We start from the raw sequence: 27,511 nt of genomic DNA, 5'->3' as shown, positions 1-27,511 counted from the left end.
TTCATTACCCCATTTGTGGTTTTCTTGGCAAAGATACTGGGAGTGATTTGACATTTCCTTCTCCAGTTCATTTGACAGCTGTGGAAACTGAGGAATATTAAGGGACTTGCCAGGAATCACACAGCTAGTCAGTGTCTGAAACCAGATTTGAACTCAGGAAGATGAGTCTTCCCAACTCCAGGTCCAACAACCTATCCACAGTGCCACCTAGCTGCACCATTTAGATTTAGAGGCTGTCAGGTCTACCTCTTTCATTTTATAATACTTGTAAGATGATTGAAAAAAAAATTAAGTAGTACATAATCAAATTCAACAAATTAAAAACATTCACATAATTGTACATGGTCATAAATGAGTGCTGAAAGGAATAAGAAAACTTAGGCAATATATCACAAATTGTGCCAGTTAATTTATGCTTCTTTTTTTGCAGGTGATCAGACACTTTTCATTGGGACTACATCTCTGGCAAACTATACAGATCTGAATGTTGAAGTCCATATTCAGGATACCTTGGCTACGATCCTAAAGCAGGTGCCTCAGGGTCTGGAGGTGGCACTGCCCTCCTTGCCAGCAGGGTGGCACAATATTTCTGTCACAATGAATGGTGTTAACATCATCGCAGAGGGGTAAGGTCAAGTGCATGTTGGTAAATATCTAACAAGAAGTTCCTTTTCAAAAGAAAAATAATTTAAACTGTATTAATATTTTTCATCACTTTCTTAGTTCTAGACTATCAATAAAGCAACAAATAAATATCAACTTGGTAGCTTTTTCTGTTTATAAGTATTAAAAGTTAATACTGAAAATTTAAAAGTTGACTCTGTAAAACTAGCATGAACTGACTTCAGGATATTCCTTAAAGGTAGAAACTTCCTGGTCTGAGTTATGGGTATGATGGTGGAAGCTTGATTATTAGACTATTAGCCTTCCTGAAAAGAAAGGACATTACTGGAAAGGACCCTGGAGATCATCATAGAATCAAAGATTTAGGTCTAGAAGGGACATTATAGATCATCTAGTTCCTCCCTCCCTGCTTCCACCTTCTCTCCTTATTTTTCATATTATAAAAATGAAACTAAGGCCCAGAGTTTAAGTGCCTTGTTCTGGATGCCACAATTAATATGGGGGAGCTCTGAGGTCATCTAAATCCAAATCCATTGATCTTCCCATGTCTCATCCAACTGCCTCTTCTTTCTCCCTAGTTGTAATGGAAATTTCTTTTTTTCTTCTCTAGGGTTGATCTTCAAATACAGTACATTACTGAAGTCTTCAAGATTGAGCCTTGTTGTGGGTCCCTTCTGGGTAAGTAATACCCGTGTAGTTTTTAGCCCTAAGACTAAGGATTCCTAACTTGTGGTCCATGAGTTTAAAAAATATTTTGATAACTATATTTCTCTATGGATTTTTCCTTTGTAAACCATCTTATTTTATCCATTTAAAATATTATTTTTAGAAGGAGTCTATATGGGCAACTATATGGCTCAGTGGATAGAGTGATAGGGCTAGCGTTTAGAGCACTCAGGTTCAAAGCTGGCCTCTGCCACATGACCCCATGAAGGTCACTTAACCCCATTCGCCTAGCACTTACTGCTTTTCAACAAGAATTATTGATGTTGTTTGGTTCGTATCTGACTCTTCCTGACCCTATTCGGGATTTTCTTGGCAAAGAGATCAAAGTGGTTTGCCATTTCCTTCTCCAGCTCATTTTACAGATGAAGATATTGAGGCAAACAGGATTACATCAGTTGTCTAAGGTTATATTTGAATTCAAGTCTTCCTGACTCTAGGCCTGGCACTCCATCCATTGAGTCACCTAGCAGAAAGCCATCTGCTTCTGAGAATTCATTGCACCATTAAATATAACAGTAATAATAATAATTGATATTTATACAGAGCTTTAAGTTTCACAAAGCACTTTAAATGCTCTTATGTTATTTGAACCTTAACAACAACCTTGTGAAGTAGATATTCTTTATTATCTCATTGTCTTTATATCACCAGTGAGAAAAATGAGGCTGGGAACTTGGTCAGGATTACACACTAATTGAAGCAAGAATTCAAACTTGGGTCTTGCTGACTTACCCAGGGTCACAGATTTGCAAGTCCAGAGGCAAGATTCAAATTCAGGTCTTCTTGATTTGCCTAGAGCCACACATTTACTAATTCCTGAGGCAGAATCTGAACTCAGGTCTTTCTGATTCCAGGATCAGTGCATGACCCACTTGTTCTCTTCACTAAAATGCTGGTGATAATAACAGCAAAGAGAGTAGATGGGTGGCACAGTGGCTAGAAGGCTTCCTGGCTTTGCCTAACTCTGTAGTTATGGGTAAGTAATTTAACTCTGTTTGCCTCAGTTTCCTCCTTTGTAAAGTGATCTGGAGTAGGAAATGATAAGCCACTCTAATATTTTTTTGCTAAGAAAGCCACAAATGGAGTCAGGAAGAGTCAGACATGACTAAAAAACAATTTAAAATATTAGTGGTAAGAAAGTGGGTCTTTCTAAGCAGTGTAAAAGTACTTGAGGAATATGGCCTCTTCAGTGTTTTAAGGCAACCTGGAATTTTAGTTAGAGGACCAGTCTGGAGTCAAGAAACCCTGGGTTCACATTTTGCCTGGGCATATGATTTAACTTTGAGACATGTAACTTTCTAGACTTAAAGGTACAGATGAGCTGATGCTTTGTGTCAGTGGAGAGTTTCTGTGCTAGTTCAGTCTCAAGTTTGCCCCCCAATACTTTACACTTGAAGTGTAATTTAATACTTTTTTTTGCACTTAATAATATTTTCTCCATGTTTTAATACTTTGATGGCCTAAGCCATCATCTAGATTGCCCAGTTCCAAATATCTCTTGTTTCTGATTTGGTTCTCAATATCCATTCCTGTAGGTGGAACCACCCTCACCATCTCTGGGATTGGCTTCAGCAAGGATCCATCTCTAGTTACAGTATCAGTGGGCAACCAGACATGTAATATTGTGAACTCAACTGAAGAGACCATCTGGTGTGAGACATCAGCAGCTCCTCACTTGCCTGGTACAGAGTCTCAAGCTGTCATGGTTCCCATAGAAGTCTTAGTTGGCAATATCCGTGCTCACCATGGTCCCTCATTTGGTTTGGGAAAAGACTTTACTTTTATATATCATACAGCTTTAACTCCTTTTGTAACTGCCATGCAAGGGCAAATCAGAGGAGACATGCTGGAGTTTCAAGTAGAAGGAAATAATCTATCTGAATCAGTTGTTCTACTGGGACACATGAAGTGTGATCTTGAGCTGCAGTTCTTCAGTTTCAATAGAACTCAGTATTTCTGTTCCTTACCTCTAGCAAATATGGAAGCTGGAATTTATCCCATCCAAGTTTTCCGGAAAGATATAGGATTTGCAAATATATCTGCTGTGCCCCACAGTTTCACAGTGGCCCCTCAGATCACTGACATCTTTCCTACCCATGGATCAGTGTGTGGGGGGACATGGCTTACTGTAATAGGCTTGGCTTTCAAGTCCAGAATGAGGTTAGTGCAGATTGACCTCTCGGACCATCATACTTGTGCCATATGGAAGTGGAATGACCAGATGATCCTCTGCCAGGTTAGCTTTGTGGGTCACCTCCCCAAAGCATCACTTGCCATGAATGTTACTATCACTGCTAATGGGATTAGCAGTGAGTGTCAAGGAAATTGTACATTCTATCTGCAAGAAGAGTCAACTCCCATTGTGGAAAAATTGACCACCAGTGTTAGTGGGACTTTGACCACCATGTTGATTGGTGGTCAGAAGTTAGCCACAGCCACTGATGAGCTGGTGGTTTTGGTTGATGACCATCTTTCCTGTGATATAACCTTCTATAATGCAACATGGGTAGAATGTCAGCTGAGTGACTTGGGACCGGGTCTACATCACTTCTCTCTTCTGAACGGGAGAAGTGGCTTTGCTTGTCTAGGCACCCTAGCTCCACATTTCAGTGTAGTTCCTCAGGTGCTTGGTTATCATCCTCAGAACTTCAGCATCAATGGTGGAGGTCTCTTGACCATAGAGGGCACAACATTGAGAGGAAAGAACACAACTTCAGTCCTAATAGGGCATCAGCCCTGCTTCACTGTGAATATTAGCTCAGTGCTTATCCAGTGTATTGTTCCCCCAGGCAATGGGACAGTTGATCTGGAAATAGAAGTAGATGGGAACTTAATTGATGTGGGGATAATCAGTTATAGTGAAGTCTTCACCCCAGCGTTACTTTTTATTCTTCAAATTGATGGTTTGATTGTAACCTTCATGGTGGCCAGAACCAGTGGTGCAAAGAACATGCAGATCTTTATTGGGGCATCACCATGTGTAGGCATCTTGGGTAACTATACTGTGCTCCAGTGCTCAGTTGCTCAGCTTCCAACTGGGGAATATCAAGTTAAAGGGTTCGACCGTTTCAGAGGCTGGGCTTCATCGACATTGGTGTTCACCTCTAACGTTACCATTACGTCAATCCACAGAAACTTTGGTAAGTCAACTAAATAAGATAAAACTTTCTTTCTGTGTGAATGGGTTAACCACAATAGCGGAGGTTAAATGATTTCTGTGTGTAGCTTCTAATGGGTAGAAAATTAACACCAATCTGAAAGTTGAGAAGAGAGGGAGTTGGGAAGATTGGAAAGTGATTGGGTTTGTTATTTCCCCAATTTCTTCCCGAGTGTTCTCTTTGTGATGTTGAATTTATGACTATCTTTGATTGGTTTTTTTATAGAAAGGACTGCTTTTTTAGAGTGCATGCTCTATAAACATGTGATTGTATTTTAATTTCCCAAATTAATCTGATTTAATTTCTTTAAAAAACAACAACAAAGTACTGTAATTTACAGGAACTCATCACTTCATTATTTAAATAGACTATAATAACTTTTACCCATTTCCCCCCTCAGGACCATGTAATATGCATGGCTGTGTTATGTATATATTAAATATAATAATGTTCTCATTAGGTAATATTTATTATAATCCCACAGTATGGGAGAATATCAGATTCTCCAGCAGGCCAAATTGCCCTTTATCTTCAGTTTAGCTCTTCTGAAATACTTTCATCATTCCTTTTCCATATTGGTTTTTGGTTCTTCCATTCTCTCTAGTCATAGTCTAAAAGATGCTTACTTTAAACAGGATACAAAAGGCTTTAAAAAATGATTGAGAGGACAGAAAGTACAGTTCTAGCCAAAGAAGAGAATTATATCTTAAGGCCTTAACAGAGCCATTTCTTAGATACATCCAACTATAGCAGTAGGGAATGCTGTGAATTCCAGTTAACCTCTTCAGGCCTTATCTGTCAAATGAAGGATTAGACTTAATAACACTCTTGTCTCCAGTTCTAACATTCTTTGATTTTATGTTGGCAGAATAGGGGATATGAAATGGAATTTTCTTTCTTTTTAAAAATTAATATTTTATTTTCCCTCTCAATTACACATAAGAACAATTTTAATGTTTCTTTAAAATTTTTTGAGTCAAATTCTCCCCCTCCCTCCCAATCCCTGAGAACACTGATGTTTTTTAACTTGCATTGTTGAATGGTGGGAAAAATACTGAATTTTCAGGATAATTCTGAAGGACTTATGATAAAAATATCCACCTTCAGAGGAAGAACTGTTGGAGTTGGATGCAAATTAAAGCACACCATCTTTAACATTAGTTTATCTTATGGGTTTATTTGGGGGTTTTGGTTTTATGTGAGTATTCTCTTACAACAGTGACCAATATGGAGGTATGTTGTGCATGAGAATGCATGTATAACCCAGATCAAATTGCCTACCATCTTGGAGAGTTAGGAGCAAGGGGAGCAAGGAGGACAATTTGGATCTTATAATTTTGTAAAATATACCTTGAAAATTGTTAATGTATGTAATTTGGAAAATAAAATATCTTTGAATAAAAGAAAAGAAAAAACACTGGCTTTTGGATTAGAGGACCTGGCTTTGAAACCTAGCTTTTCTACTTAGTACTTTATGTCCTTAGGCAAGAAAACTGGCCTCCCTGGGTCTCAGTTTCCTCATTGCAATTCATTTGGGCCTGGAGAGAGTTAAAGTTTCTTCTAGCTGTACCACCTATCATTTCCTGATCTGTGTTCATGTCCACTAGGGCTGAAAGAGTCTCGCCTCCTTGAAATGAAGGAAGAGCATCAATGTCCTTGCATAGCCAGGAGAGAAAAGTTTGCTACTATCACTTGGGGAAGACCAAAGCACCAGTCAAGATGGAGCTTAGGATACACTCCTGGTATCAGGGAGTCTAGAAGGAAAGGGTAGCTAAGGGCTGTTCAGTGAAGATTTTGGAAGGAGGCAGTGTAACAAGGAAGGAAAGCATTGGGTTTCTATTTTATAAGGAAAAAGGGTTGCGTTCATATAATAGTAGTCTCGGCCATTGTTCACTAAGTGTGAGTCTTGTCTTATAGGCTGTTTGAGTGGAAGCCTACTGCATGTACACGGAAGTGGATTCTCTCCAGGGAACATGTCTGCTGAAGTCTGTGGCGTCCCCTGCCAAGTCTTAGACAATGCTACGGTGACCAACTTCAGCTGCCTGGTGCTGCCCCTGGATGGTCAGTTAAAATGGAAAATTCTATAGAGTCCTGAGATTAATAAGGAACAATGTTCAAATAGTCCTTCCCCAACATGCCTGCCCATAGCTCCCCAGTAATATAAAATTAAAGTGAAAGGAAATATTTGATACTGAGATTTAAATAGGGAGTCCTGCTATTGTTGCCATATATATTAGTGCAGACTATGATGATATAAAGAGGACATATGCTCTTTTAGGGAGAGTTTAGGACCATTAAAATCTTCATGCCTCAAGTTGTCTAATAAAGAGAGAATCCCCCAAAAGAATCATGGACCTGAAGTCAGAAGATATGGACTCAGGTTCCAGGAATCGATAACCGTAGGCAAGATATTTCATTTTTCTAGGCCTCAGTTTTCTCATCTATTAAATGGGAATGAAATAAGCTCTCTCTAAAGACTCTCTCTGGCTCAGGAGTTCTGTGATTCTACTTTATTTGATGAGGTTCCTTTTTTCTGATTTAGAAGACCACTTAATCTCTCTGAGGTTCAGTTTTTAATTCTGAAAACTGTTATACAAATACAGAGTAACCCATTTAATATTGGCTGTGTGAAAATTGTTTTGTGGAGTACACAGGATGACTTAAAAAAATTATCACCGTTTGTGCCCCACCTGATGATTAAAAAAAAATGTTCTGGACTTTACGGATTGCCTTTGGATGGAAAGTGATCACAGAAGGTCCCAACAGTGTTACTAGCTTTGCTCTGCCGTTAGAATGAAACTGATGGCTGCTGTCTCAGTGCAAGACAGGGCAGTGCCAAGCGAGAGAGAACAGCTCCTGAATGCTAGCTGTTCTGCTAGATCATATTCCCAATCCTTATGGCAATTAGAACAGCAGTTACTTTTGCCAGATAACAGTACTTCCTGATTCTGTAATTATCAGGTAATTAAGAGACTTCATCTTTAGGGATGCATCCTCTCTGTTACCTTTAACTGTATAAGGCTTTGGATAAATCCTGTTTTTGGTGGGGAAAAATACAGCCTTGCTATTCATTGGGAAGGCTGGCAAATTGCATAGTAATTACACATCGTGCTTCAAGGAAAGTCCAGACCTAATTACTGCCTAAACTGCAGGACGAGCTTAGCCAGATGATTATCTTGTTTGCATAATCACAGATCAAGGAGCTATCTAGGCATATAACAACAAAGTTTCCCAGATCTCCTTTCTGTGGAGGTCTTTTAGCAGCCAGGTCCGACAGGGGCATGTGGCTGTAACTGGGAATATTAGAATCCACCAAATGATACAAGTGACACCTCAATTAAATAAATCAGATTTTGGATGGGGATCAAAGTCAGAGAGGGGCAGAGTGGTTAGGGGAGAGAAGGATAGGGAGGCAGAAGAGACTGGGAAGGAAGAATGAAGTTGGGAAGAAGAGGAAGAGGAGAGAAAGGGAATGAGAGGGATAGTGGGGAAGGATAAACAGAGAAAAGGGGAAGGAGAGAGGAGGGAGAGAGAGAGGAAGGAGAAAAGGAAAGGGAGAGAGAAGAGATAGGGAGAAGGGAGATATCAAGGAGAAAATGGAAGTGAGACAAGAATAGGGAAAAAGAAGGAAAGGAAGGCTCAGAGGAACAGGGCAGAAAGAGGGGAGAGGAGGGATGAGGGCGAGAGGGAGAGATTAGGGAGAGGAGAATGAGGTAAAAGAGGGGAGAGATGGGGAGACAGGAAGGAAAAGAGGACAGCATGTATGAAAAAGAATTTTTACTTTATTAGTTTAGAAAAAGAGAAAGGAATATTTTTTAATTAAGCCTCTTGAAATGATGAGGTTTTTATTGTTATTGAATACACAAGAAAAGCCTAAGCTCAGAGAGCACTTAGGGATCTGGAATGAGCTATTTAGTGGATCCAGGCAATGAAAACGTGTATGTTTAACAATGAATATCATTTCCATAGGGCTTTATTCTTTACAAAGTGTTTACCTGAAAATATAAAAACAAAATAAAATCTTGTGAGGCTGTAGTGACAGTACTATTATTATTATCCCATTTTACAGAGCTGAAGTCTCAGAGAATTTAAATGGTCTGCCCCATACATGCTCAGGAGTTCAAATCTGGCCTTAGACACTCAGCTATGTGAATCTGAGCAAGTCACTTAACCCTGGTTGCCTCATTTTCTTCATCTGTAAAATGAGCTGGAGAAGGGAATGGTGAACTACTCAAAGATGTCTGCCAAGAAAACTTCATATGGGGTCAATGGAGTGTCAGACATGACTGAAATTAGTGAACAACAAATCATTTTGTTCTAACCTTGCTTGAACAATAATCTTCCCTGCTAATGAGTGGTCATTCACTTAAAGAACTCTTGTGATGGGAAACTCATTGCAGACTTGCCTGTTGGGAAGAGTTTGGTTATAAAATCTGTTGCTTCCTTTCAGTTTTTACCTATTGTTTCTGATTCTGCCTACTTCACTGAAATAGCACAAGGCTAATTTCTCTTCTACATGTTGAATACTTGAATAGAGCACTTTCATTTCCTATTTCTGTTCTTCTTATCATCTCCAGCTCTTTTACTTGATCTTCATGTGGTTTCTAGTTGCCCCATCATACTGGTCATTCCATTCTCCAGTAGATTAATATCCTGAAAATTGGGTTTCCAGACCTCAATTGAATAATCCAGATGTGGCCCAATGAAGGTAGACCAGAGTAGGATTATGAACATCTTTGTTCTGGACACTATATTCCTCTTCATGCCTTCTAAAATTGTATAAGCTCTGTAGTTATTATAGCCACTGAAATGACTGAACGACAACAATTTTGACATTTCCCCCCTAGTTCTAATGTTCCATGACTGACAATGGAATAGAACCAGAAGAAGAATATTGTTGCTATAAAAGATGTCTTTATTTGTATCAGAGAATGGGTTGGTGTGATTTGAAGAAGTTTTATTTTAACTAGATGAATGAAAAGAAAAATTATTTAGATTTTCCAGGCTAGATGAATTATGGTACTTAAGAAATTATAATTTCCAGTATTGAAAAAGTTAAGAAAATTAGGAATTTTGCTTTTCTTTTAGGTAGATTCAACCTTGAAAATCCTTTCTAGAAATTCCAGATGACTGGTGATGTTTCAAAATCAGTGAAATCAGTTAAAGAAATAGAGATAGCAATCCTTAAAATAGCCACTAGGTGACAGTAAATACACATAGATTATGCAGAAGCCTTGCTGTTTACTTCAAGAAGATACCTTACCTTGATCTAAAGAACCATATGAAAGAAGTCAACAAATAAAGAAAAAGGAAAATAAGAAAAGACAAAGACAAAAAGAAAAGAGAAAGCAGAGAAAAGAAGAAAAGAAAGAAAAATAAGATAAAGGAAAGGAAGGAAAGATAGGAAGAAAAGGAAGGAAGGTAAAAAGGGAGGGAAAAGAAGAAAGGAAAGAGTGAAAGAAAAGAGAAAGAGAATGAAAGAAGAAGGGAAAAAAGGAAAGAAGGAGAAGGAAGGAAAAACAAAAAGGAGAGAGGAAGTAGGGAGAGAGGAAAGAGAGAAGAAATAAGGAGAAAAAAAGAGGGGAAAAAGATATTTAATCCTAGGATTTTATAGAAGAGGAAAGCAAGTGTTCATTTACTTCACTTTCTTAACTTCTTATATTATCATATATCAACCACCTAATGTCAATGAAAATCTGTTGTATTTTTAAAAAACACTCTCAGAAAAGGAAGTTCCATAACTTTTCTTTCTAAACCACAGGATTATTTAAAAGTGATCACTATTACAAAACCCTTTCTTCTATTTAATTTGAATCTCTGGTACTGCGGAGTTCAATTTCACCCAGGCTCTGGGGAAGATAGAATGTAGTGTTTTGATGGCAAGAGCATTGACTTTGAAACCAGATGACCTAGATTCAAATCCTGTCTCTCTTGCATAGTACCTGTATGTTCTTGGGAAAGTTATTTAATCTTCCTAGATCTCAATTTCCTCATTTGTAACATGATGTGGTTGTTTCAGATCAGGGGTCCATAATATGGTTTAAAAAATTTTTTTACAATTATGAAATTATGTTTATAATTATGTCATTGGTTCCTTTGTAATTCTTTGCATTTTATTTTATACAGTTTAAATCATTATTTTGAGAAGGGGTATGTAAGTTTTCATTAGGTTGCCAAAGAGGACAAGGATGTGAAAAAGGTTAAGAACCTCTGCAATAGTTGATTTCTTTCAGCTTTATCATTTTGTGAATTCCTAAATAACTTGCATAGATTGGGAAGCTGAAGGAAAAGACAGAATTTTAAGAAAAAAAAACCCAATTATATTTGGAATGGGAAGACATGGTTTTGAAGCTTACTTTTGTTTTTTGCTATGTGACTCTGGCCAAGTCATTTATTTAACCTCTCTTGGCTTCAGGTTCCTCATTTGTAAAATTAATGGGTTGGACTAAATGACCTTAGAATTTTAAAACTATAATCTAGATTCTTTGTTTTTAGTCTTCCTCCTCTTAGACTTTTATTTGTCTTATCAGCCAAACTTGTATTAGAATTCAAACCTAGCCTTAGATCTTTATGTTCTGTGTTACCTTGTGAGCCAGTCAATTGAATTGTTGTCTGCTTCAATTTCCTCAAAAAAAAAAAAGGGGTTAGGAATAGAACTTACTTCCCAGGGTTGTTGTGGGGACCAAACGAGATAGCATTCATAAAGTGCTTTGCAAACCTTAAAATGCTTTATAAATGGTAGCCATTGTTATTATTGTTATAGCAGCTAGCTGGCACTATGGAGAGAGCACTGGGCCTGGAGTCAGGAGTTCAAATGTGGCCTCAGACTCTTGCTAGCTGTGTAATCTTGGGCAAGTCACTTAACCATGTTTCCTTGTCTAAAAATAGGCTGGAGAAGGAAATGGCAAACTACTCCAGTATCTTTGTCAAGAAAACCCCAAATGGGGTCAAGAACAGTTGGATATGACTGAGAAATGACTGAGCAAAAACATAAAACTTCTGCCATCATTTGTAGGGGCGGCTAGGTAGCACAGTAGGTAGAACTCTGAGCCTCGAAATAGGAAAACCTGAGTTCAAATTCAGTCTCAGATATCTACTAGCTGTGTGACCTTGGGCAAGTCACTTAACCATGTTTGCCTCAGTTTCCTCATCTAGAAAATGAACTAGAGAAGGAAATGGCCAATAGTATCTTTGCCAAGAAAACCCCAAATGGGGTCTTGAAGAGTGGGAAGTGACTAAACTATTACTTTTATTAGTATTATGTCAATAAATATTATGTCAATAAAATATCTAGTTGGAATAGCTATATGATATGACTAAGTCTATGAAAGTAAAAAAAAGAAGAGAAAGTTGGTAATTATTTGGGGTTTATACTGAGAAAAACTGAATTATTCAGGACAAATCCATTGCTGGCATGGACTGCCCCTCTACACTGATCACAAGCTAGATAATTTCCATTTCTCTTTTTTTCATTTTGTCCCATGTAGAGATAACAGTATTGATTTCACTGATTGTTTTTGTTTTTGTTTCTGCACAAAGGATAAAACAATAAACTCTTGAAGCTATTTGTATCTTCAGCCTGTTTGGCTCTCAGCATAATCACTCATTTCCTTCAGTTTGTGTCCTAGGCAAGTTTGTGCTTCCTTTCCTGTGTCCTAGGACCCCCTCTTTCAGTCTTCAAAGAAAACACCTTATTCTACTATGTTTTCAATAATTACAGCTTGCATCCGTCTCACTCCCAACTTTTCTTTTTATGGGTATCTTTTGTTTTTACACCAACCTTTATTTCTGATGCTGTCTCTCCAGCTTCTCAACCCAGAGAGCCATCCCTTGTACCAAAGAATAAAAAAAGAAAGAGGAAAAAAACACAGTTCAACAAATCCAAAGAAATATACCAACCATATCTGGTTACATTTAGGAAATTTCTCTCTCATGACTCTCCTTTTACAAAGAAAGGAAAAAGGTCTATTTTCTCAACTCTTCTTGGGAGCCAGACTTAGTTACTATAATTACACAACATCTAGTTTCTGTTGTTCTTTTCATTTACATTGGTTTAGTCATTATGTATATTTTCCCCCCGGTTTGCTTACTTCCCTCTGAATCAGTTCATATTTCTTCCCATCTGACTTTCATATTCCTCAGTTCTTTACAGTAATTTTCATTACACCTATCTGCCACAATTTGTTTAGCCATTCCCAGCGGATAAGCACTCCCAACCTTTCAGCACACTTTCCTTTTTGTGATCTCATTTAATCCTTACAACCCTGTGGAAAAGAAAGCCTTATTATTCCCACTTGGTGGATGAAAAATATGAGATAGAGAGAAAGGTTCAAGGATTAAGGTCAAACAGGTTTTGAGTAGAAGAGCTGGGAGAAAGCCCCATAGTGCCTGCTTCCTAGACCCAGGTGTTTTCTATTAGGCCACCCTACCAGCCACTGCTGGCTCCATTACCCTTCAGGATTTTATAGACTTTGATTTTATAGCTCTTTTCAAACTTTGTTTCTTAACCAAAGAGCCCTAATCTTTTTTAGTGTGTCTTCATATAAAATTGTCTTCATCTCCCCATTTATTATAGTTTCCTTAAAGTAATTTTGTCCAACCCTTTAATCATAGAGACAGTATGGTGTAGTAAAGGGATGGCAAATTGGATTTGAAGTAGTTAGGTTGAAATCCCACCTCCGATACTTGCTAGCTGTGTGGCCCCCAGTATATCAGCCAACTTCTCTGAACCTTAGCTTAATCTTTAAACTATGATTGTTAGTTCTGGTACTAACTGCTCAAAAGGGCTTGTTTTGAGAATCAAGAAAAATAATGAATGTAAAGTGCTTGGCAAACTTTAAAGCAGAATAAATACATCAATTCTTAGTACAGAATAATAAAATTCTAGAATGTCATAATTGGAAAAGAATCTCTTCTATAGGATTTCTTGTTCTTCTTTGACTGTGTCCAACTCTTTGGAACCCCATTGGGGTTTTCTTGGCAAATATTCTATTTCCTTCTCTCATTTTAAAAAACCCTTGCCCTCTATTGCATTAATTCTAAGAGAGGAAAGTATCAAGGGCTGGGCAGTTGAGTTAAGTGACTTGTCTAGGGTCCTACAGTTAGGATGTGCCTCATGAGGCCATTTTGACCACAAGTCCTTCAGATTCCAGACTGTGCTACCTAGCAGCCCCTCCAGCTCATTTTGCAAATGAGGAAACGGAGGCAAACAGGGTTAAGTAACTTGCCCAGGGTAACACAATTAATAAGTGTCTCAGCCCAGATTTGAACTTCAGAAGATTTCTTCCTGATTTCAGAACTGGCTCTCCATCCACTGTACCACCTGGTTGCCTAATGGGATTTACTAACAAGTGGCTATTCTGACTGTTGAATATTTTTGGTGTTGGGGAACTCACTTACTATCAAGGCAATGCTTTAAGATTTTGGAAACTTCTAATTGTTAAGATGTTTTTCATGTGGGATGCCATGAAATGGGTCTTTCACAACTTCCAGTCATTTCTAACTATATTTTCTGGGATTTAGTGGGACAAAGTTGATTCTTCTATATACTTGAAGTATTGGTTACAAGGCAGAAGAGTGGTGAGGGCTAGCAATTGGGGTTAAATGCCATAACTAGGACATTCGAACCACATTTGATCCCAGCACCTCCCATTTCCTGATCTGGTGCTTTGTCCACTGAGTCACCTAGCTGGTCCTGACGATATGCCAAGAACTGATCACAAAATTTTACATGTGCCCTTACCAAGGCAAAGGGTAGAGGGACTTCTCCCTCATTTGGGGCATTATGTTCCTCTATTCATTTAGCATAAGATCCTAGGGTTTTGGCTTCCATATTGAATAGTTGTATGATATTGAATGTGTTGTCCACTAGGACCCTTGGTTCTTTTTTATAAAATCTTACTGCCTGGCCACAGTCCAATCTGTACCTCCATCCTGTTGTGTACTCATGCAGTTATGTGTTTTTTTAATCCAAATGTAGGATTTACTTTGTTCCTTAATGGGTATCAAATAATATATAAAATTTGTATTACATAATGGTCCAAGGTTCTAACCTGATTTTTTATGGCATGCACTAGCTATCCCTTTTAGTTTCACTTCATCCACAAATTGGATAAGTATGCCATTTATATCCTTATCTAAGTTATTGATGAAAATTTTGACAAATTACAGATAAATACAGATCTCTCATGCACTCTATTAACTTCCTCCCTCCAGGTTGACATCAACCCATTAATCACTAGGCTTTGTGTCTGGTCTTTGAACCAGTTTGAAATCCACCCAACAATACTGTGTACCCTTTTGTAACATCAAAATATTTTGTGAACCCTTAAATAATAGGAGTTCTACTATTTGTATCTGTTGATTAAGAAAAATAGATGATTGGATATGAAGCCCTTGAAATAACTCATCTCTCTCTCTTCCCCCTTTGCCCTATACCCTTTATATCCTTAAACAATATGCAGTTTTAAGCTTGGGAATGACTGATCTTGCCTACATTTATCCATTTTATTCATGATGTTACCATGAGAGGCTTTGTTAAATGACTTGCTAAAATTCAGATATACTCTGTCTCCTGTGTTCTCTTAAGTTCTCTTAAGATTTGTGTCCATATCACATACAGGAAATGAGGTTTAACTTGGTATGACCCATTCTTTTTATAACCCCTACTTTCTGTTTTGGAATCAACACTAAATATCAGTTCTAAAGCAGAATGAGGGTTAGGTAATTGGGGTTAAGTGACTTTCCCAGGATCACATAGCTAAGAAGCATCTGAGTCCAGATTTGAACCCAGGACCTCCCATTTCCAGGTCTACTGGAGTGCCAGCTGCCCTGCATAATCCATTATTGATGAACTTATTTAAACTCTTAATGATTACTGCTTTCCTTTCTAAATACTAATGAGAGAATCATTTGATAATGTTATAACATTTTTTTCCAGAATTTGAACTCAAATTCTCTGGGATATAATTTGATGATTCCCCATTTTTATGTTTTTGGAAAATCCATATGGCATTTCTCTATATCTAGTCCTAACAATTACTTTCATATGTAGGATGCTATCCAATTAACTTGATAAAGACTTATTTTGTGGACTGAACCATGATAAGAAATAAAACTTGGCAATGACTGATTAAAGAGATTGTTGAATGTTAGTGATTGGGTTGTCCTGAGTATTTGGGGCTCCTCTGGGACATGTATATTCACTGGGTGCAGTTAATAGTTGGTACCTTGTCCATGATCCTCTTTGTGTTCAAAATTCCACAAAAATAGCCAAGGTCATGTTGAAAACTGGTAGATTGGACCATAGTTCATATGACTTTCTCAGCTTCATCCTTCTCTCTCCCCTTTGACACAAAAATCATCAGGGAAATCTGCCTCCTTTCCCTCACAGGGAAAAGAGGATTTGGTACTGCATCATCTTGGCCATAATCATTTCCCCCCTTACCAGACTCACTACAAAATTGTGGGTATTCTTAATTGCCTTTCACTTCTGTCTCTGAAGTCATAAGATCATAGATTTAGAATTATCAGGGTTGGTCCTGCTGTTGCAATTCTCTTTCCACTCTAATCCATTGTCCACCCTACACCAAAGTTATTTTCCTAAAATGTAAGTCTAATCATATTACAAATTCCTTTCCTTCCCTACCTTACTCAAAAAGATCCAGTGGTCCCCTGTCACCTCTAGAATCAAGTGTCCTCTGCCTGGTCTTGAAAGGTCTTGACAAACTGCTGGTTTCTTCCTACCTTATCAATTTTCTTACACTTTACTCCATATGCATACACTTATTCAACTATACTGGATAGCTTGCTATTCCTAAAACAGTGTGTCCCATGTCCCTTCCTCCATCCCTCCCCCTTCTTCCCTCCTTCCTTCCTTGCTTCCTTCCTTCCTTCTTTTCTCCTTCCCTCTCTTCCTTTCTTTCTTCCTTCCCTTCCTCTTTTCCTCCTTCCCTTCCTTCCTATTTCCAGTTTGGTCAAATGAACAAGCACTGGTAAAAGTTTTGATATATCAAAATGAATTGGAGGCTTCAACTTAACTCTCTTGGTATTTTTTCCCCACTCTCGCCTGCAGCCTCCTTGGCTTTCCTGTGCAATCTAAGACCTTTGGAGGAAAGCTGTAAAGCTACCAAGACCACCTATATCCAGTGTGAATTGACTGTCACTGTGGGGACCATCAATCTATTAAGATCTTGGTCTTACATCTACATGTGTGAAGAAAATCCTTGGTGTTCTTTAGTTTTGGACCATCAGGTAGACTCATCCCTTGGATTATTCTCTGGACTTTTCATAAGGTAATAAAACTCCTCTACTCCCTTCAAATGTTCAAATGTTCTCTCTCTGTCTCTGTCTCTCCGTTTTTGTCTCTGTGTCTGTGTCTGTCTGTCTGTCTGTCTGTCTGTGTCTCTGTGTCTCTCTCCCCTCAACCCCTTTCATTATAGGATCAATGATAATTAGGAATTACAGGGTCATGGAATAACCCTAAATGCTTCAGTATCCCAGATTCAATGGGTACCTGAGTGGCCCATGCTTCAGATGGTCCAGAGGGGGCATTCTGTTGTGAATTCCACCCAGCCTGGATATCAAAGCATCTCCTGTCTTTTTCAAGTGTTCAGGAGAACATCTGAAAAATCTATCCAGTAAACAGTGTGCTTTGTTCTCTCTTAGATTTTAATATTTATCTTCCTATCCAAAGCAACATCTGGTGAATGCCAATGGGGAAAAAGATTAGACATTATGAAAAACAGAAGGGTCCCCCCCCTCTTTTCCCGTTTCTTTTCTTTCCAAACAGATTCATGAGCTGTTTTTTTTTTTTTAAAGAAAAATTCACTGAGAAATCCAGCAGATTGTACAGTGTTTATTCAAAGGAAGGGAGAAGCACAGCAGAATTACTGTAGATTTAGGATTTGGAAACCTTAAGCTTATGTGGATTTACTTTTTTTTAACCTCAAAAGAACAAATGAGTTGCTGAAACTTCCCAGGTTCTCTCCCCAAACTATTTTTTTCCCCAAATAAGTGGGGAAAACAGCATGACAACATGGCGTGTTCTGAGATTGCCTTGGTTTTTAGGGGAAAAAAAGATCATGTTTAACTCCCTTTACAAACACTACCAAATCTCAAGGCTGCTCGTTTGTTTTAACATCACTTGATGCTTCATTTCCACCCCCCTTTCCCTCTGACTTTTAGGCATAAACTACTCTTTTGCCTACCTATGTGAAATGGTTGTCTTTGATCATTTAATGGAGGTTTGATTTCCAGCTTAGGAAATGAAATCAAAACAAAATAAACGGAGCAAAATACCCAGAGTCAAAGAGAAGAATCACCATTGAATTTCAGGAACTGACTTCTGAATGCTCTTAGACAGTCTGGGTTTCAGTAGAATGTAAGCTCTTCTACAACAAGTTGTAGTACTTCCTACAAGGATTGAGCCATTATAACCCTGCACTTTGACTTGGGCTTTTGTCTCCCAGTACCTGTTTGACATTTTTTGAAGTGAAGTTAAATGATTATTTACTTGCTGTTATATTGTTAAGAACTTTTGTTTTTCATCACTTAAAGTAGGAACTGGTTGCAAATGCCCACTTTCTTAGTAGTAAAGGAACTGTGGCAGTTAATAGTTTATCTGTTACCTTTATAGTGTTTAAAAGGGGCACCTAGGTGGCTCAGTAGATGGAAGGCCAGGTCTGGAGTCAGGGAAACTCCTCTATCTGAGTTCAAATCCAGCCTCAGATACTTACTTCCTGTGTGAGCCTAAGTAAGTCACTTTTCCCTGTTTGCCTCAGGCTCCTCCCCTTCTATAAAATGAGCTACAGAAGGAAATGGCAAACCCATATCTTTGCCAAGAAAAACTCAAATGGGGTCAGGAGGAGTCAAATACAACTGCAAAATGGCTAAAGAACACAAAACTCCCAGTACCATTTGTACTATATCTGTTAATAAGTATTGCTTCCCTTACTCTTCTTTGCAAAGTGCCATCTTCTAATTCAATAAGCAGGTATTTGCATTCAGTTTTCTATGTAAATTCTGTTTACTCCAAAAAAGTTTTTTTTTTAAACCTCACCTTCCATCTTAGAATCAATACTGTGTATTGGCTCTAAGGTAGAAGAGCACTAAGGGATAGGCAATGGGGTTAAGTGACTTGCCTAGGGTCACACAACTAAGAAGTGTCTGAAGTCATATTTGAACCCTGTACCTCCATCTCTAGGCTTGGCTCCCAATCCACTGAGCCACCAGCTGCCCTCTACTCCAAATCAGTTTTAAATGGTCAAGGACTATTTTTTTTTTTGTCTTTTGGTCCATAGCACCTAGAACAGTCTCTGGCATATAGTAGGCATTTAATAAATAGACATGGAATTCAACTGAGGTCTTCTAATGAATTTGATATATTCCTTCATCTTCTTGTGGCAAATAAACTGAGTCCCTATCCTCACCTGAGATATAGATTTATATGAAATCCATAGAAAAGAAGAATCTAATGGCATAATAGAATATAATCAATTTCTTTAGGGTTCCTAATGTGATTAATTTCATTAGTCCTCACATCTAACTCCCTTTAGGTTCTGACTTAAGTATGTGGACATCTGCTTATTTTCATGGCTGCTTTAACTCATTTTAATAATATTATTTCAGTGCTGTTCATGGATAAATTGTCAGAACTGGAAAAGACCTTAGAGATTATTTACACCATTGTCTTAATATTATAGATGAGGAAAATGAGACCAAGAGAAATTACTTAATCGAGATTATGTAGCTGTGTAGCTAGTTAGTTACAGGAACAGAAACAGAACCCAAGTTTTCTGACTCAGTCCAATGTTATGTTCTTATACCATTTTCCCATCTGCTGATTGAGGTCTTTGGCTTCCTAGAGTAAGGAAAATATTTCAGTTGTTTGGTAGAGATTTGGGAGCATATCTTTATTCAGGTGCATGAGTTGGACTATCCTAAAGTATATCAATTAGAGACATAGATCATTGGTCTGGAAGGGAACTTGGACTGATCTAATGCATTCATTTTAAAAAGAATCCATGACCCAGAACTCCCCACGCCCTGAGTTTACACAGAATATATCCAATCTCATAGATTGCTTCAAAAGGCCACTTATCAATTTTGGCTCATTATTACTTCACCAGAGTTTATTTTGTGAAGTGTTCAAATATAGCTTGTGTATAGTTGTGCCTAAATTTCCACAAATATGACCGGGTTCTCAGCTGATACATTCCAAATAGAGGAAAGTTTTTATTTTAACCCCACAGAAAGTGAAAAGACAGAAGGGTCCCCAAAAGAGGCAGAAAACAGATTTATCTCAGAAACACAATAGACTCCTCAGAAGGGAATTGGAGTGGAAGTTTCCATTGAGCTAGTAAAATGCTCCTTTTCCATGGGGTCCCACACAGCCCCTTCTAATGGCACCATATAAGACCAACATACTTTGTTGCTACTAGAAAGATAACTCCATTCCCTTTGGAACAATCTGTCTAAACAACTCTTGGTAATAGTGAGGAGCAAAATACAAACCTTTTGTTCCACCATCTTGTGGAAGAACATTAGTTCTTTGCTGATTCTTCAATTGCAAAGGTTGGATGGGTGGTCCTCTTCCTTCTACTCAGAAACACCTATCTCTCTCTAGAAGGTCCAATCCCCACATTGTTGAATTTGTAGTTACTCTTGATATAATCTCTGATGCTACCATTGCCCAAGAAAGCTCCCTTCTCTTCTAGACAGTTTGATTCCTAGCAAATTTCCTTCTTCCTCCAACTAGAAGATAAGGGTTCAGTAATACATATGAACTCTCTTCTTGGGTCATATATTTGAGAGGACCTGTAACACTGAGCACTTGTCCTTGTCCAGGATGCAGCTCATCTGGGTGGGCTGATGTTATATCTTGAGCTGAAAGAACCCACTTTTAGGTACACTTCTTTCAGGTTGAGTGATGGAGAAAGTTCCAGAGGAAATCATGTTACTGCCAATGTGCATCTGTTCCTGGACAGTCATTAATGTCTCCTGATGGGAGTGTGTGTGTGTTTAGGTGGAAACTCTGGGCATGCAGAACTTTCCTCTCCCCCCTCCATTCCCTTATTTTGAATGTTCAGTTGGAAGATACCTTAGAGATCATCTGATCACCTAATCTGATCCCCTAATTTTGCAAATGAGGAAACTGAGCTTCAGAGCTACAAAGTGAATTGCCCAAGGTCACACAGGAAGTAAGTGGGAGAGTTGGAATTTGAACTCTAGGCTTGTGACTCAAAGTTTAGCACCTTTTTAGTGAATCGTGGTTTTTTTCCCCCCCCAGCAATGGCCAGTGTGCATTTGATTATTTAGACAGCTGAAGGACAGAGAACATATTAAACTATAAACTCAATAATCTCCTCAGAAGAAAATTGGAGGTTGCCAGTTGGGGTAATCCTAGCACCATGATAAAATACTCATTCCCTACAGAGTCCTTTATAGTATCTCCCAGACTATAACTAACAGGACAGCTAGGTGGTTCAGTGGATTCAGTACTGGACCTAGATTCAGAAAGACTCTTCTCAGGTTCAAATATGATCTCAGAAATTTACTAGCTTTGTGACCCTGGGCAAGTCACTTAATCCTGCTTGCACGAATTTTTTCATCTGTAAAAAGGTCTGTCGAATCACTCCAGAATCTTTGCCAAGAAAACCCCAAATGGGGTCTGGAAGAGTCAGTACACCTGAACAACAACAACAAACATCTATAATTAATGTATTTTGTTCCTAGAGCAACCAGAGCACATAATTAAGCTCCTTAAGGGCAGGGACCATTTAACTGATCTTTGTGTCTCCAGTGCCTAGCATACACAGTGCCTAGCACATAAATGTTTGTGGATTGACTGAATAATACAAAACTAAGGCAATGGGTTGTAATTTATGACAATCATTTGTGTTTCTCTAGGGCTAAAGAGTTTACTTAATACTTTACATAAGTAGCTAGGTGGCACTGTGGATACAGGTTAGATCTGGAGTCGAGAAGACTCATCTTCCTGAGTTCTAATCTGACCTTATACACTTACTAATTATGGGACCCTGGGAAAGTCACTTAGCCCTATTTGCCTCAGTTTCCTCCTCTGTAAAATGAGCTGGAATAGGAAATGGCAAACCACTCCAGGATTTCTGCCAAGAAAACATCAAATGAGATTACAGAATCAGACGGCAGATGACTAAAGTGACTGAACAACAATACTTTACATATATAATCTTATATGATACATACAACAACCCTATAAAGTAGTTATTATCTTCATTTTAGAGATGAGGAAAATGAGACTTACAGAAATTGCCTGTGGACGCTCAATAAGCAAGTGTCAGCATTTGAGTGCTTTCTTTTGATTTCAAATCCAGTGCTCTTTTTCATTATACCATGTTTTACTTAGTATATTAAAATCCATAACTCCCTATGAAGACACAGTTTTCTTCCTTCATTAAATGTCACCTCCCCACCCCCACCCCACCCCCAGTTTCTGGGTTTTTTTTGGACAGCTTTCTTTGTTCCTGACAGGTTTTCATTCGAGGATTTAATCTGATTCTGTTACTTCAATTATTACTTTATGCCAAAGATGCTTTAGTCTCTAGGTCTAGATTCAACCTCTTCCCCAAGCCCCAGCATTCATCTTCAAGCTATGTCTTTGATGTCTTCACCTGACCCTGTCACCTCCATCTTTAGTTTAAAGTAGGACTCATCAATTCCCCCCAAACCAGCTTCTCTTTTGGGTGACTTTGCAATGTCACTATCATTCTCCAATTCACCAAAGCTTAAAAACTTGGAATCATCTATGTCTTTTCCCTCTCCCTTGATTCTCCCCTACAGTGGCTTGCCAAATATCATCATCATCATCATCATTATTTCTTCCATCTCTTCCATAACTAACTATTCCTTTCTCACTGCCACCATCTAGTGCAGGCCCTCAATTACTACTCTCCAAGACTGGCTTTCTTGTCTCTTAACCGATTTCTCCATTTCTAATCATACCTTCTTCCAACTCATTAGAATCATTATTGCACACCTAAATCAGAAAACTTTAAAAAAATGGTCATTGGATTTCAATATAATTCATCTCTGTTGTGATCCTAGGTATTTTACTTTGTGCATTTAAAAAGCATTACCCTGACAAAGGGGTCCATGTTCTTAACAAAAAGAACCAGAGCCTTAGTTTTCTAGAGCATTATCTCTAGCTAGGTTCTTGGATAAAAGTTGGACACTGAAGGTAGATGAGCAGCCCTGAGGAAGGCTTGGAAAGCCCTCACACCAGAATGCTAGTCCTCCCAGCACACTCTTAACTCACACCTGTGGTTCCAAGAAGCTGAAGCATGAATGGTGGCCATATCTGGTAAAACTTTATCTGTAGCCAGACTAAACCAGGTTGAGGATAACTGAAAGGTCTGAAACCTATCTGTGAGTAAGGGAAATGGCTTCCCCAAGCATGTGAAGTCTTCCCCTGCTAGAATGGCCAGAAAGTCAGCTGAAGCAAGTGCTGTGGAGCCCTTAGAGCTTGGCTAGACCCTGAGGAAGTTTAGGCCATCCACTGCATCCCAGGTCATTGCCAGTTGTCCTGACTTTTGTCCTGCCACTGTACTCTGATGACTCTGGAAGAGAAAATGAAGCTGATGACTCTGTGCAACTCTGTCCCACTTAAATCCAATTTACTGGCAAGCCAAGATATTACTCTGTGATGTCATTGGTTCTCTCTGAAAACAAAGGTTGAACAATAACAACAGCAGCAACAACAAAAACAACTAGATCATTCCCATATTCAAAAGTACCTTTCCATGCCTACCAAATTAAGTTGAAACTAGTATCTTGGTATTAATACAGTTATCTATGACTAACTTGCAATTAACCACTCAAGAAATATTTGCCCTGTGCCTGCACTGTTTTAGATACTGTGGCAGACATAGGAGAAAGGAAATAGCTGTTTATTAAGAGCCTCTTGTGTGCCAAACACTTTATAATTCATAATATTATTTTCTCATAAAGTAGTTTTATTTAATATTTCAAAGAAACTGAAGCAAAGAAATTGATGAAAAATTAAACCCACCCACCTTCTCCTAGAAAAAAAAATCCATCTACTCTTCCCTGCTCCAGTCAGTATTTGCAGTTTAAGACCCCTTAGGAACACCCTCCAAGGCCTGGGGACTCCTGCTTGGCAGCGTGGTCAGGGAGTGAGGGAGGACTAGAGAACCAAGGCCAGCCCAGGACCAAAGATCACTAATGATGAATTTTTCTTCCTCTTTTGTTCTGATCTGGTGTTGCAAGTATCCTTTAGAGCAGAGTAGGCTGGAGAGAAGCCACAAAAGCCAGCTTATGCCTTTTATCCTTCCAGCTGTCACCTGTCCTTTTGTTGTGGTAGAAGCAAGTCAGACCAGGAGGCAATGTGACCCTCTTTCCATCTACCTTGGAAGGGAGACAGTTTTATCCCCATTTTACATGTGAAAAAACTAAGGCAAACAGAGGTTAATTGACTTGCCCAAGGTCACTCAACCAGCAAGTGTCTTGAGGCTGAATTTGAATTCAGGACTCCCTAACTGTAGGCACACTGCTTAGCTTCCTCTACCTTGTTGGGAATACAAAGATTGAAATCGTTCCAATAGCCTCCTCATCCCAAGTGAAATTACATTCTTTGTTGTTTTTGTTATTTAGTCTGTCCAACTTCTGAGGTCCTCTTTTGGCTTTTAATGGCAGAGATACTGGAGTGGTTTGCTATTTCCTTCTTCAGCATATTTTACAGAGTAGGAAACTGAGGCAAGCTGGGTCCCACAGTTAGTGATTGTCTGAGACTACATTTGAACTAGGGCCCTTCTGAGTCCATTGCTGGCCTGTACTATCCACAGTACAATCTAGATGCTTTGGGAGTGTCTTATTCATCTCACCATTTCAATCTCTTTCAAATTCAACCTCACTATTCCCACAGCCACCACTGTAGTTCAGACTTTTGATTTCTTCTCTCCCGGTCGGTCTAATACATGGGCTTCTGAAGTTATTTCTTCATTTCCAGTCAAACATCAGTCCCCTTTCTTTTTTTTTTGTACACAGTTTTGCTAGATGAAAAATGACTCTTCTGGTCACTTCTATTCCTCTACATTTGCCCTATGTTTCTGCCAATCTCAGAAAAATATTCCTTAAAAATACTCGGTCCTTTACAAACTCTATATTTTTGTTGATGTTCTTCCTAGTGCCTGGAAAACCCTTCAACCATTTCTACTCATAGGGTTATAGAGTTAGAGATAGAAAGGCTCTTAGAAGCCATCGTGTCAAAGCTCTCCATTTCACAAGGGAAGAAAAAACAAAACAGAGAAGGAAAGAGATTTGCCTGTAGTCACATAGTGAGTGTCCGAAGCAGGTTTGAACCCAGTTCTTTTTGACCCCATGTTCCTCACTTTATCTGCTATGCTGTGCCACATCTTATCTATCCCTGAAGACTTATCTTAAATTGTACCTTTTTAGAATGTCTTTCTTAAGCTAATTGCATTAACTCTTTCCTTTGAATCCCCACTGAGGTTGTCTTATGACAGTTATGACAGTTATCATATTCTGCCTCAAATCATCTTGGTAGTTGTTTTATCTCCTTCATTAGATTATAAACTGCCAGATGCCAAGGACTGGGACTTACTCATCTGCTCTAAAAGGCCATCATTACTTCTTATGCATGGTAAAAAGTCATACCTACTTGTGAAATGCAAATGAATATTTACTAAATGCACTGTTTCCTTAAAACCTAATCAATTGAGTGTCAAGAATATGAATATGGGAATCAGGAGACTGGCTTCGAGATATATGCTTGACATTAATTAGATAAAGTGACTTAATTTCTCTTCTTCCATGCCCAAGGATTAATATAAGGTCTGCAAAATTCTCAGGATAACTGTGGAAATATAGCTAAAATTTAGAATGCGTTGTGTCTAAAGGAGGATTTGAACCCAGGTCTTCTTAACTCCAAGTCTAGTATCAAAGAGAGAATAAAAGTATGAATAATGTGAAGCATTATTAAATATTAAATGGCTTATTTTCAAACCCTGGGTCTGTACAAATTTGCATTATAACTCTTAAATATCATTGAATATTGCTTTAAAAATTATAAAAGAAAGATCAAATGAAATAATATTGGATGGTTAGAAGAATAACACATGTAAATGTAGTGTCAGAAAGATTGCCGACAATAACAACTAATATTTATGTTGGGTTAGTGCTTTGTGTATGATCTCAGGTTTATAAAAATATAAGGAAAGGAATAGATAGACATGCTTGTTGGGAAAGTTGTATAGCGTTTAACTGATGAAAATGAAGCAATAGGACTCCTTTGATGAGATTAAAATCTCCATCATGAATGATTCCCAAACTATATAGAGTAGAATGCATTTGAAAAAAGTTGAATGAACCTGAAGGGATAACTTGAGTAATAATAGATCATACCAAAATAACTTCCTCCCTCCCTCTGTCTTCCCTCTATCCCTCCCTCTCCCTCCTTCCTTCTTTCCTCTTTTCTTCCTTCCTTCCTTCCTTCCTTCCTTCCTTCCTTCCTTCCTTCCTTCCTTCCTTCCTTCCTTCCTTCCTTCCTTCCTTCCTTCCTTCCTTCCTTCCTTCCTTCCTTCTTCCTTCCTTCCTTCCTTCCTTCCTTCCTTCCTTCCTTCCTTCCTTCCTTCTTCCTTCCTTCCTTCCTTCCTTCCTTCCTTCCTTCTTCCTTCCTTCCTTCCTTCCTTCCTTCCTTCTCCTTCCTTCCTTCCTTCCTTCCCTTCCTTCCTTCCTTCCTTCCTTTCCTTCCTTCCTTCTTCCTCTTCCTTCCTTCCTTCCTTCCTTCCTTCCTTCCTTCCTTCCTTCCTTCCTTCCTTCCTTCTTCCTTTCTTCTTTCTTTCTTTCTTTCTTTCTTTCTTTCTTTCTTTCTTTCTTTCTCTCTTTCTTCTCTTTCTTTCTCTTTCTTTCTTTCTTTCTTTCTTTCTTTCTTTCTTCTTTCTTTCTTTCTTCTTTCTTCTTTCTTTCTTTCTTTCTTTCTTTCTTTCTTTCTTTCTTCTTCTTTCTTTCTTTCTTTCTTTCTTTCTTTCTTTCTTTCTTTCTTTCTTTCTTCTCTCTCTCTCTCTCTCTCCTCTCTCTTCTTTCTCTCTTTCTTTCTCTCTTTCTTCCTTTCTCTGTTGGACTGGTAGGATAGGAGGGTGCAACATATCTGACATACATATCTGACAACATATCTGACAAACTGTGATATGCTATTCTTTTTGGTGAAACAGAGAAAAGTGGCCTGGCCAATAGTATAGTGAACTGCATTCATAACTGGCTAAATGGCTACACTCAAAAGCAATCATTAGTAAATGGTTTTATTTCAACTTGGAATGAAGTCTTTAGGGGAGTGCCTCAGGGATCTGCTCTTGGCCTTTTCTTGATTCACTTTTTTATCAATTACTTTTATAAAGGTATAATAGTATACTTATTAAATCACACATGGCCTAAAGTTAGGAAGAATGGCTAACCATCAAGGTGGCCAAGATCTAAAACCATCTTGTCAGGCTAGAATGCTGGGCTAAACACCATTTTTAGAGATGGAATTTAGTAGAATAAATATAAAATCATACTTAGGTTCTAAATAATTGGCTTCTCAAGTACAAATTTAAGTAGTAGTTTGTCTGAAAAGATCTGGGTATTTTAGTGAATTGCAAGCTCAGTGTGAATCAATAATACGATATGGCAAACAAAAAGGCTAATGCCACCTTGGACTGCAGGGACATATGGCTTTTGAGAATAAGGAGGTGATAATACTATTGTACTCTTTACTAGTTACACGGCAGTTTAGGAAGGATTTTCTTAAAGTGGGTAAAGTTCAGAGGAGGGCAACCCAGAGCAGTGGAGTCTATTCCATATGAGAACTGGATGAAGGAAGTGGAGATGTTGAGCTAAACAGGGGCAGACATAATAACCCTTCAAGTATTTGAAAAGCTCTCATGGGGAAGAAGGATTAGACTTGTTCTGCATAAGTCTCTGTTTTTCCTCAGTTCCTCATCTCTAAA

General features: G+C 38.4%; 1 protein-coding gene across 2 annotated transcripts in view; it reads left to right on the top strand.

Moving 5' to 3' along the window:
* Positions 1-27,511, top strand: part of PKHD1 (PKHD1 ciliary IPT domain containing fibrocystin/polyductin) — a 770,507-nt gene that overhangs the window by 132,340 nt on the left and 610,656 nt on the right. For both annotated transcript variants that reach the window (XM_007484081.2, XM_016431130.2), the window contains exons 30-34: positions 431-626; positions 1,235-1,302; positions 2,886-4,490; positions 6,426-6,569; positions 16,582-16,801. In XM_007484081.2, the coding sequence (XP_007484143.2) occupies positions 431-626; positions 1,235-1,302; positions 2,886-4,490; positions 6,426-6,569; positions 16,582-16,801 (2,233 nt within the window). The remainder of the gene's footprint in view (positions 1-430; positions 627-1,234; positions 1,303-2,885; positions 4,491-6,425; positions 6,570-16,581; positions 16,802-27,511) is intronic.

This window comes from Monodelphis domestica, chromosome 2, assembly GCF_027887165.1.
Source record: "Monodelphis domestica isolate mMonDom1 chromosome 2, mMonDom1.pri, whole genome shotgun sequence".
Taxonomy (NCBI): domain Eukaryota; kingdom Metazoa; phylum Chordata; class Mammalia; order Didelphimorphia; family Didelphidae; genus Monodelphis; species Monodelphis domestica.
The sequence above is the reverse complement of the archived record's forward strand: the minus strand, read 5'-3'. Positions and strand labels throughout refer to the sequence as shown.